At 42.0% G+C, this 12,818-nt stretch overlaps 1 protein-coding gene across 5 annotated transcripts in view; it reads right to left on the bottom strand.

Moving 5' to 3' along the window:
* Window positions 1-11,575, bottom strand: part of P2RX7 (purinergic receptor P2X 7) — a 49,609-nt gene extending 38,034 nt beyond the window's left edge. For 4 of the 5 annotated variants that reach the window (XR_003793707.1, XM_029223823.1, XM_029223805.1 and 1 more), the window contains exon 1: window positions 11,231-11,575. Coding sequence is in view for 3 of the 5 variants with exons in the window: in XM_029223823.1 (XP_029079656.1) it covers window positions 11,231-11,355 (125 nt within the window). In the remaining 2 variants the exon portion in view is untranslated. The remainder of the gene's footprint in view (window positions 1-11,230) is intronic. The other variant, XM_029223814.1, reaches the window with a different exon arrangement.
* Window positions 11,576-12,818: the final 1,243 nt, after the last annotated feature.

The following is a 12,818-nucleotide window of genomic DNA, read 5'->3' as shown; positions in this document are numbered from 1 at the left end:
CAGCAGAAACTCTAAAAGCCAGAAGGGAGTGGCATGATATACTTAAAGTGATGAAAGGGAAGAACCTTCAAACAAGATTACTCTACCGGCAAGGATCTCATTCAGATTCGATGGAGACATCAAAAGCTTTACAGACAAGCAAAAGCTAAGAGAATACAGCACCCCCAAACCAGCTCTCCAACAAATGCTAAAGGAACTTCTCTAAGTGGGAAACACAAGAGTTTCCCAAACAAAACACAAATGTTTTGTTCCCACAAAAACAAACCCAAAACAATTAAGAAAATGGTAATAAGAACATACATATCAATAACTACCGTAAACGTGAATAGATTAAATGCTCCAACCAAAAGACACAGGCTCGCTGAATGGATACAAAAACAAGACACATATATATGCTGTCTACAAGAGACCCACTTCAGACCTAGGGACACATACAGACTGAAAGTGAGGGGATGGAAAAAGATATTCCATGCAAATGGAAATCAAAAGAAAGCTGGAGTAGCAATGCTCCTATCAGATGAAATAGACTTTCAAATAAAGAATGTTGCAAGAGACAAGGAAAGACACTATATAATGATCAAGGGATCAATCCAAGAAGAAGAAATAACAATTATAAATATATATGCACCCAACATAGGAGCACCTCAATATATAAGGCAACTGCTAACAGCTACAAAAGAGGAAATCAACAGTAACACAGTAATAGTGGGGGACTTTAACACCTCACTTACACCAATGGACAGATCATCCAAGCAGAAAATTAATAAGGAAACACAAGCTTTATATGACACAACAGACCAGATAGACTTAATTGATATTTATAGAACATTCCATCCCAAAGCAGCAGATTACACTTTCTTCTCACGTGTGCACAGAACATTCTCCAGGATAGATCACATCCTGGGTCACAAATCAAGCCTCAGTAAATTTAAGAAAATTGAAATCATATCAAACATCTTTTCTGACCACAATGCTATGAGATTAGAAATCAATTACAGGGAAAAAAACGTAAAAAACACAAACACATGGATGCTAAACATACGTTACTAAATAACCAAGAGATCACTGAAGAAATCAAAGAGGAAATAAAAAAATACCTAGAGACAAATGACAATGAAAACATGACAATCCAAAACCTATGGGATGCAGCAAAAGGAGTTCTAAGAGGGAAGTTTATAACTATACAAGCCTACCTCAAGAAACAAGAAAATCTCAAATAAACAATCTAGCGTTACACCTAAAGGAACTAGAGAAAGAAGAACAAACAAAACCCAAAGTTAGCAGAAGGAAAGAAATCATAAAGATCAGAGCACAAATAAATGAAATAGAAACAAAGAAAACAATAGCAAAGATCAATAAAACTAAAAGCTGGTTCTTTGAGAAGATAAACAAAATTGATAAACCATTAGCCAGACTCATCAAGAAAAAGAGGGAGAGGACTCAGATCAATAAAAATAGAAATGAAAAAGGAGAAGTTACAACAGACACCGCAGGAATACAAAGCATCCTAAGAGACTACTACAACTACAAGCAACTCTATGCCAATAAAGTGGACAACCTGGAAGAAACAGACAAATTCTTAGAAAGGTATTACCTTCCAAGACTGAACCAGGAAGAAATAGAAAATATGAACAGACCAATCACAAGTAATGAAATTGAAACTGTGATTAAAAATCTTCCAACAAACAAAAGTCCAGGACCAGATGGCTTCACAGGTGAATTCTATCAAACAAGAGAAGAGCTAACATCCATCCTTGTCAAACTCTTCCAAAAAATTGCATAGGAAGGAAAACTCCCAAACTCATTCTGTGAGGCCACTGTCACCCTGATACCAAAACCAGACAAAGATACTACAGAAAAAGAAAATTACAGACCAATATCACTGATGAATATAGATGCAAAAATCCTCAACAAAATACTAGCAAACAGAATCCAACAACACATTAAAAGGATCATACACCATGATCAAGTGGGATTTATCCCAGAGATGCAAGGATTCTTCAATATACACAAATCAATCAATGTGATACACCATATTAACAAATTGAAGAATAAAAACCATGTGATCATCTCAATAGATGCAGAAAAAGCTTTTGACAAAATTCAACACCCATTTATGACAAAAACTCTCCAGAAAGTGGGCATAGAGAGAACCTACTTCAACATAATAAAGACCATATACGACAAACCCGCAGCAAACATCATTCTCAGTGTTGAAAAACTGAAAGCATTTCCTCTAAGATCAGGAACAAGACAAGGATGTCCACTCTCACCACTATTATTCAACATAGTTTTGGAAGTCCTAGCTATAGCAATCAGAGAAGAAAAAGAAATAAAAGGAAAACAAATTGGAAAAGAAGAAGTAAAACTGTCACTGTTTGAAGATGACATGATACTATACATAGAGAATCCTAAAGATGCCACCAGAAAACTACTAGAGCTAATCAATGAATTTGGTAAAGTTGCAGGATGTAAAATTAATGCACAGAAATCTCTTGCATTCCTATACACTAATGATGAAAAATCTGAAAGAGAAATTAAGGAAACACTCCCATTTACCCCTGCAACAAAAAGAATGAAATACCTAAGAATAAACCTACCTAGGGAGACAAAAGACCTGTATGCAGAAAACTATAAGACCCTGATGAAAGAAATTAAAGATGATACCAACAGATGGAGAGATATACCATGTTCTTGGATTGAAGCAATCAATATTGTGAAAATGACTATACTACCCAAAGCAAGCTACAGATTCAATGCAATCCCTATCAAATTACCAATGGCATTTTTTACAGAACTAGAACAAAAAATCTTAAAATTTGTATGGAGACACAAAAGACCCCGAATAGCCAAAGCAGTCTTGAGAGAAAGAAGCATTGCTGGAGGAATCAGACTCCCTGACTTCAGACTATGCTACAAAGCTACAGTAATGAAGACAATATGCTACTGGCACAAAAACAGAAATATAGATTAATGGAACGAGATAGAAAGCCCAGAGATAAACCCACGCACCCATGGTCAACTAATCTATGACAAAGGAGGCAAGGATATACAATGGAGGAAAGTGAGTCTCTTCAATAAGTGGTGCTGGAAAAACTGGACAGCTATATGTAAAAGAATGAACTTAGAACACTCCCTAACACCATACACAAAAATAAACTCAAAATGGATTCGAGACCTAAATGTAAGACCGGACACTATAAAACTCTTAGAAGAAAACATAGGAAGAACACTCTTTGACATAAATCACAGCAAGATCTTTTTTGATCCACCTCCTAGAGTAATGGAAATAAAAACAAAAATAAACAAATGGGACCTAATGAAACTTAAAAGCTTTTGCACAGCAAAGGAAACCATAAACAAGACGAAAAGACAACTCTCAGAATGGGAGGAAATACTTGCAAACCAATCATCAGAGAAAGGATTAACCTCCAAAATATATAAACAGCTCATGCAGTTCAATATTAAAAAAACAAACAACCCAATCCAAAACTGGGCAGAAGACCTAAATAGACATTTTTCCAAAGAAGACATACAGATGGCCAAGAGGCACATGAAAAGCTGCTCAACATCACTCATTATTAGAGAAATGCAAATCAAAACTACAATGAGGTATCACCTCACACCAGTTAGAATGGGCATCATCAGAAAATCTACAAACAACAAATGCTGGAGAGGGTGTGGAGAAAAGGGAACCCTCTTACACTGTTGGTGGGAATGTAAATTGATACAGCCACTATGGAGAACAGTATGGAGGTTCCTTAAAAAACTAAAAATAGAATTACCATATGACCCAGCAATCCCACTACTGGGCATATACCCAGAGAAAGCCATAATTCAAAAAGACACATGCACCCCAATGTTCATTGCAGCACTATTTACAATAGCCAGGACATGGAAGCAGCCTAAATGCCCATCGACAGACGAATGGATAAAGAAGTTGTGGTACCTATATACAATGGACTGTTACTCAGCCATAAAAAGGAACGAAATTGAGTCATTTGTTGAGACATGGATGCATCTAGAGACTGTCATACGGAGTGAAGTAAGTCAGAAAGAGAAAAACAAATAACATATATTAACGCATATGTGTGGAACCTAGAAAATGGTACAGATGAACCATTTTGCAGAGCAGAAATTGAGACACAGAAGTAGAGAAAAAAACGTATGGACACCAAAGGGGGAAAGCGGCGGTGGGAGGTGGGGTGGTGGGATGAATTGGCAGATTGGGATTGACATGTATACAGTGATGTGTATAAAATGGATGACTAATAAGAACCTGCTGTATAAAAAAAATTAAATTAAGAAAGGAAAAAATATTTTTTATAGGTATAGACATACGTTGTAGAAGTATTAAAACAAACATAGAGGGCTTCCCTGGTGGCGCAGTGGTTGAGAGTCCGCCTGCCGATGCAGGGGACATGGGTTCGTGCCCTGGTCTGGGAAGATCCCACATGCCGCGGAGCGGCTGGGCCCGTGAGCCGTGGCCGCTGAGCCTGCGCGTCCGGAGCCTGTGCTCTGCAACGGGAGAGGCCACGGCAGTGAGAGGCCCGCGTACCGCAGGAAAAAAAGAAAACATAGAATAACAAACACCAAATTCAAGGGGGATATTTATAAGGGAAGATGAAAGAGAATGGGATAAAGGCTAGGTTTTCAGGGAGCAAAAACTGGGTTAGTAATTAAGTTGGATGGTCCTACCTGAGTGTTTATTATTCTCGATATATTTTCGTATTTCTATAACATTTATCAATAAAGCTCATCAAGAAAGACGCTGGGTTGGCCTTCCCTGGTGGTGCAGTGGGTAAGACTCCACACTCCCAATGCAGGGGGCCTGGGTTTGATCCCTGGTTTGGGAACTAGATCCCACATGCATGCCTCAACTAAGAGTCTGCATGCTACAACTAAGAGTCCGCATGCCGCAACTAAAGATCCCACATGCCGAAACGAAGATCCCACGTGCTGCAGTTAAGACCTGGCGCAGCCTAAATAAATAAATATATTTTTTAAAAAATGAAAGCAGTGAGAGGCCCGCGTACCGCAAAAAAAAAAAAAAAAAAAAAAGAATTAAAATGCTTCAGAGATGTGTCAAAGGAAAAAAAAAGGAAGAGAAAGAGTTTGCAGTATCCTGCCCTATGGAAAGAACATTCTAATGACTGTCCCAGCAGCTCTCTCCTCACCTGCTTGGTGACTCAGACAAGCCATGCCACCTCTCTGGGCCATGGATTTAGTCCCTGAATCAGGGGATATCTGCCTGGCTCCCTAATCCCTATGACCTTTTGGCTCTAAGAAGGTACTATTCTCTGCATTCTGAAGAGGGCAAAACCACTGGTCCCTGGAGCGAACAGGGCAGCTGGGGTTTCAGCCGGACCTTGTAGGATGAGTAGAGAGGGGGGAGAGGAAAGCTGAAGAGTCTGGGAAGGTGGCAGAGAATTAATGTGATAGAAGTCTGGGTCCTCACAGGCCAGGCTGGCTGAAGAGGAGAGCTGTAGAGGGGCAGAGGAGGGAAGGATGGAGAGTGAGGTCAGCCCGGGGAGTCCTCAGTGGCACACTGCACCTGACTCACCAGATGTAGAGCAAGGTGCCCACTATGAAGAGCTTCTTCAGAGTCCCAATCCATAAGTTTTCAATGAGAACAACTTTCGCAGACGTATGCTGGCAACTCAGGGGGAATTGACTGTATGCCGTGGTAAGAGAGTCCTCAAAGCACCACGAGGAGGAAGTGCCTCTCAGCAAAGCCTGACTTGCCCTCACAGAGCTCACTGAACAAAGGTAACACTAGAGTGAAAGGATGTGACCTGAAAGTGAACTACCCTTCCATCCAGTTAACTGACGCTTACCCCGGGGGCCAATAGATATTTTCGTGGGCCTCCAAGAGAACCATTGGTCCTGGACCCTCTGTGCCTCATTGAGAAGTTGAGCCTGCATCCTCTGTGTCTTATATTTAAAATCCCAGGAGAAGAATCTGATTATGTCCAACCCTGATCCATTCAGCGGTAGGCGGAGGTCAGGAAAGGGCCAGGGGCAGCCAGAGATGCACTGAGAAGAAAGTGGAGGAGAGCCTGCATCCCCAAGGCAAGTTAGATGCCAGTTGTGTTAGTTTCCCTTTGCTGCTGTAACAAACCACCATGAACTTTGTGACTTAAAATAACAGAAACATTTTTCTCTTAGTTTTGGGGGTCAGATGCCTAGAATCATTCTTACAGGACGAAAATCAAGGTGATGGCAGGCCTGGCCCCTTCTGGAGCTCCACTAGAGAGTCTGTTCTCATCTCTTCCAGCTTCTGGAGACTGCCTTGGCATCCCTGGGCTCGCAGCCGCATCACTCCAACCTCAGCTCCTCTTGTCACATCTCCTTTTTTTGATTTTGACCCTCTTGCCTCCCCTTTATAAGGACCCTTGTGATCACACTGGGGCCACTCAGATAATCAAGAATAATCTGTCCATCTCGAGACCTTGAACTTAATCACATCTTCAAAGTTCCTTTTGCCACAGAAGGTGACATATTGACAAGTTCCAGAGATTAGGACATGGAAATTTTGGTGTGGGGCAGGGAGGCATTATTCAGCCTGTTCTACTCTGCCCTGCCTTTCCTTGAGCTAGCTAGTGAGAGGGTTCAGTTTCTTGTTACCCACAGCTTGGCTAAGACATCACCCGCCCTTCTAATACCCTTTGACTATTGCACTTCTTCTGCACCATCTAGCATACCTGGAAAACCCTTCCTTTTCATACTTCCCGAACTATGTCCCCCTCATTCAAAAAACGCCTACTGCAGAACACAATACTTTCTACGCATCCTACTGTATGGAGAGCAGAGAGTGAGTCCCAACCTATTAGTTAACATTTACCAGCTAGAGGAAATATAACGGATACATGTAAAGGCATTGAGCTCCAAAACTCAGTGATGCAAATACAGGCCATGGACCACCCAGATTGGCAGAGGTTTATCTTAGAGGCCCAAAATTTTAAATAACTCTAAACCCATATTAACCAATGTTATGTTATATCATCTAGAAAACAAAACCCAAAAAACTAGTGTTGTCTAAAACTTTGGTGAGAGAAGTAGAATATTCCACTTGAGGGCGGTGATAAGCCAATGCCCTATGCCCTAATTAGGCATCAAGCAGTAGGAGCCCCGAGTTCAGGTCTTATAAGCCACATTTTTTAAGAGAATCCCTTTTGCTGTTGTAAAAGTAGAAGTTTCACAGAAAAGCACAAAGAACATGAAAAGGTTCCAACGTTCTCCCTCCCAGAGGTTTTCACTGTTGAAACTTTGAGAGTATCTTCCAGATGTCTCTTTATGCCCCCACCTAGACACACAAACATGGCCATGCTCTACATGCTATTATATAACCTGCTGTTTTTACTCAATAATATGTTATTAACTCTTTGCACAACAGTATTGATAAATGTATGATAAAGATAGATCTATGATATGTAACCACTTTGAATAGTTATGGAGTATTCTAGTATTCAGGTTGGAACATATGAAATTGCCCATTTTGTAGACCAAAACAGTAGAATATTGGCAATTTCATACGGTTCAGCCTAAGAAGTGAATTGTGAAAATTTGCCAGCTGGTCTCTTACTGATGGATATTTAAATGGAACTTCTGTTCATTTTTCCCACTTATAAACATTTTTGATAATCTTGATATAGCTTTTACTACATGCCAAGCACTCTTCTAAGTGTATATTAATAATAAATATTAACTCTTTCAATCCTAACCTCCCCAAAAATAATCCTGTAAAGAAGCTATAGTGTTACCCCCACCTTATAGCTGAACAAACTGTGGCACAGAGAAAGTGTGCCCAAGTTCACATAGTGCTATAGACTGAATGTTTGAGACCCCCCAAAATTCGTAAGTTGAAACCTAACCCCTATGCGTTTGTATGAGGAGGTGGGGCCTTTGGGAAGTGAATAGGTCATGAAGGTGGAGCCCTTACGAATGGGATTAGTGCCCTTATAAAAGAGGCCCCAGAAAAACTTCACGTCTTCTTCCATGTGAGGATACAGCAAAAAGATGACCATCTATGAACCAGGAAGCGGGTTCTCACCAGATACCATATCTGCTGGTGCATTGATCTTGGAATTTCCAGCTTCTAGAACCATGAGAAATAAATTTCTGTTGTTTATAAGCTACTCAGTCTATGGCATTTTGTTATAGTGGCCCCAGTGAACTAAGACACATAGTAAATAGCAAAACTGGCTCCACAGCTTATGCTTTTTTGTGTGCTATTGTAAATGGAATTGTTTTCTTAATTTCTTTTATAGATTGCTCATTGTTGGTGTATAGAAACACAACGGATTTTTTTTTTTTTTTTGCGGTAGGTGGGTCTCTCACTGTTGTGGCTTCTCCCGTTGCGGAACACAGGCTCTGGACGCGCAGGCTCAATGGCCATGGCTTACGGGCCCAGCCGCTCCGTGGCATGCAGAATCTTCCCGGACCAGGGCACGAACCCGCAGATCTTAACCACTGGACCACCAGGGAAGGCCACAGCAGTGAGAGGCCCGCGTACCGCAAAAAAAAAAAAAAAAAAAAAAAGAGTAGACCCCGCTCGCTGCAACTAGAGAAAGCCTGCGCTCAGCAACAAAGACCCAACACAGCCAAAAATAAATAAATAAATAAATAAGTAAATAAAAGAATCTTTTCACACCTGAGGTAAATTTACACCTTAAAATAAATTTCTGGGTCAAAGGATGTGCACATTTTTTATCTTGATTCATTTTGCCAAACGACAAAAACTTGAAGTACTTCTTTTTTCACCAGCAAAGCAAGAGTGCATGTACTACAACCCTCAGAATGGGAGGAAATATTTGCAAATGAAGCAGCTGACAAAGGATTAATCTCCAAAATATACAAGTAGCTCATGCAGCTCAATATCAAAAAAAACACAACCCAATCCAAAAATGGACGGAAGACCTTTCTCCAAAGAAGACATACAGATGGCCAACAAACACATGAAAAGATGCTCAACATCACTAATCATTAGAGAAATGCAAATCAAAACCACAATGAGATATCACCTCACACCGGTCAGAATGGCCATCATTAAAATCTAGAAACAATAAATGCTGGAGAGGTTGTAGAGAAAAGGGAGCCTTCCTGCCCTGTTGGTGGGAATGTAAATTGATACAGCCACTATGGAGAACAGTATGGAGGTTCCTTAAAAAATGAAAAATAGAACTACCATATGACCCAGCCATCCCACTACTGGGCATATACGCTGAGAAAATTCAAAAAGACACATGTACTGGGGCTTCCCTGGTGGTGCAGTGGTTGAGAGTCCGCCTGCCGATGCAGGGGACACGGGTTCGTGCCCCGGTCCGGGAGGATCCCACATGCCGCGGAGCAGCCGGGCCCGTGAGCCATGGCCGCTGAGCCTGCGCGTCCGGAGCCTGTGCTCCGCAACGGGAGAGGCCACAGCAGTGAGAGGCCCGCGTACCGCAAAAAAAAAAAAAAAAAGCTACCATTTGCGAAGCTCTTACCCTATGCTAGGCATTGATAAGAGCTTGTCGTGCCTTTTCTTGTATAATTATAATATGTTAAGTGTCTTGATCAAGGAAACTTAGCCAGGTTTATGAAATAAGTTGCTTTAACTTTTAGCTGGTAAACTGCATTGTCTCTCTAATAGATGCAAGTTATCATCATCACCACCATCACAAAGAACAAGGGGGCATTAGCCATTAGAAAAATATGAATCAAAATCACAACGAGATACTCGCTAGGTTGCCTATAATCCAAGAGACAATAACAAGTGATGATGAGGATGTGAAGGACTGGAACATACATTGTTGGTGGGAATATGAAATGGTGCAGCCACTGTGAAAAACAACTGGGTAGTTTCTCAAAAGATTAAAATTAGAGTTTAGGGGCTTCCCTGGTGGCGCAGTGGCTGAGAATCTGCCTGCCAATGCAGGGGACATGGGTTCGAGCCCTAGTCTGGGAGGATCCCACATGCCGTGGAGCAACTAGGCCCATGAGCCACAATTACTGAGCCTGCGTGTCTGGAGCCTGTGCTCCGCAACAAGAGAGGCCGCGATAGTGAGTGGCCCGCGCACCGCGATGAAGAGTGGCCCCTGCTTGCCACAACTAGAGAAAGCCCTCGCACAGAAACGAAGACCCAACATAGCAAAAATAAATAAATAAAAATAAATAAATAAAATAAAATAAATAAAATAATAAAATAAAATTAAAGTTTACCAAGCGATCCACCAATTCCATTTTTAGGTACAGACCCAAGAAAACTGAAGACATGTTCATACAAAAATGTGTACACAAACGTTCACAGCAGCATTGTTCATCATAGCCGAAAATTGGAAACAACCCAAATTTCCACCCAAAAGTGGTATATCCATATAATGGAGTATTACTCAGCCAAAAAAAAAAAAAGGAGTGCAGTAGAGATACATATTCAAACATGGATGAACCTTGAAAACATAATGCTAAGTGGAAGAAGCCAGACACAAATGATCACATATTGCATGATTCCATTTATAATGAAATATCCAGAATATGCAAATCCATAGAGACAGAAAGTAGATCAGTGGGTGCCTGGAGCTGCAGGGGAATAAGAGGATTGAGAGTGATGGTTAAGGGATGAGGGAGTGGGTTGGTTTTTTTTTTTTTTGAGGCGATGAAAATATTTTAAAATTGACTGTGGTGATGGTTGCACAACTCTTTGAATATAGTAAAAGCTACTGAATTATACACTTTAAATGAGTGAGTTGAATGGTATGTGAATTATATCTCAATAAGTTGTTTAAAAAAAAAAAAAAAGGAGCAAGGAGGGTCTTTCTGACCCTGGTGAGGACCTAAAGTTACATTTACACGTCTGGTCCTATTCCTACCCCTAAGTGGTGATGACTCGTGTAGATGCCAGCATTATCACCAGGCGTGACCTGAATCCTTGACTCCTCCCTGGGAATCCAGGGTGTTGCCCTGCATTTTCCCACCTGCCCCAGGCATGCCCTGCCCAGCTCGCCCCAGCAGTCCTGGGTTAGAACCAAAAGTGTCACCCTCCTTTCTCGTGGCTTCTCCCTGCAGGAAACTGGCAAACTCCCACCTGCTGCTTCCTCCCCTGACTCCCACTTCTCCCCAGCTTGCTGTGAGCCTCATGTCTCAGATTTTAAAACCACAGGGAATTCAGGATGTGCACAAGAAGCTGGACCTTGAGGTTTTCTGTGCTGCCAGCCACTGCAGAGATTTAAGGTCATCCCCACAGCCCACTTACCTAATGTAGGAAAAGAACAACACATGGAAGAACCATTTAATGGTGCCATAATTCGTGCTCTGGATCCGGATGACTTTGTTTGTCTCATACTGGAAAACATCGTTCCAGCTGCAACAGGCTGTCATGGTGAGAGGCTCGCTCTCCACTCGGGGCCGGACCAGGGCTCAACCCTCCCAGACCGGCCACAGCAGACCCAACAGTAAGAGGAAAATGAAACGTCCTTATTCTTAGCAGGAACCTTTAAGTTTGAGTTCCTCCAATGATGTCAGAGCCGGGGCGGGCACTGGCAGCTGCCCAAGATGTGGCTGAGAATAAACAAGAAAAGCCAAGTCCTACAGGCCCAGCTGGCAGATGTCCCCGCCCCAGCTGGCCTCCCCCAGAGGCCTGCACAAAGATGGTGTTCAAAGGAAAGGCATTTTAAGAATTCTGCCTTATCCCCTTTTTCCTTTCACTTTTTTGGGGCTCATTTCAGTTGGGGTAAAGGGGCAGCCCTTCAAATGTCAGGAGACCCAGAGCTTCCACTGTGCCTTAAGAAAGAGCCTAGATCTTTCCATTGCCTCAAGCCCCACTCAGAGACTGATTAGTTCATTTCTACAACCCTTTATTTAGCCCCAGATGTATGTGAACACTGGATGAATGAAGGTCTCCCCGCTCCTCCCTCCCTCACGTCCTCACAACACTCTGGTCTGTAGAGGAGGAATTAGATTTGCTGGGGGCTGGGTTTGGGGGAGGACTTTACTTCTGTGCTGGATATTTCCTGCCTGACCCTCAATATCCACTTTCCACTCTGCTTCATTCCCCCGGGAGGTCAACCCATGACCTAGCCCAATCAGCCTAAGAAACAAACCTGCCATCCAACAAAATTAGGTTTATTGACCCATTCAATGAGGGAGTATACATCATCAAACAAAGGGATAGAATTATCATCAGATTCTGGGGAAGGTGGAGTTTAGATCAAATTTAAATGAAATCAAGTTTTCACAGGTTCAAAGCAAAGCAGTTTTATATAAAACAGTCAGCTTTAGATCCGGATTGCAAAGTGGACCCAGGGCCCTGTTTCCTTGGAAGCAATAAAGCTAAGATAGATGTTGCTTGTTGTTTCCAGAAACCCAGTATCTGAAGTTCTGCACCTGAGCTGCAAATCGAGGCTGCCTCTCTGTTTCAAGGTGACTTAGATCCTCCAGGCAAAACAGGAACATTTCATTCTTACAGATACAATTTCAAATAGCAAAGTTTGTGATAGTCTATGATTTTAGAGGGTGATGTTTCTCAGTAAGTAACAAAGTAGCAGTCACTCACTCAAAGATGGGGGCTATTATCACCTTACAGCTACACAGAAATACTGTTTCGTGTTCCCTGTGCCGTGGACTTTATCCACTTCTGCTCTTCCTGTCTGTGGAATGTGGTTAAGACTCTGCGCTCCCAATGCAGGGTGCCCGGGTTCCATCCCTGGTCAGCCCGCATGCCACAAATAAAAGATCCTGCATGCCACAACTAAAAGATCCTGTGTACCACAACTAAGATCCCACAGGCGGCAATGAAAATCCTGCATGCCACAACTAAGACCCACCACAGCCAAATAAATAAA

This window comes from Monodon monoceros, unplaced genomic scaffold (assembly GCF_005190385.1).
Source record: "Monodon monoceros isolate NGI ecotype Baffin Bay Population unplaced genomic scaffold, NGI_Narwhal_1 Super_Scaffold_1, whole genome shotgun sequence".
Lineage (NCBI taxonomy): Eukaryota > Metazoa > Chordata > Mammalia > Artiodactyla > Monodontidae > Monodon > Monodon monoceros.
This window is presented reverse-complemented; position numbering and strand designations above follow the sequence as displayed.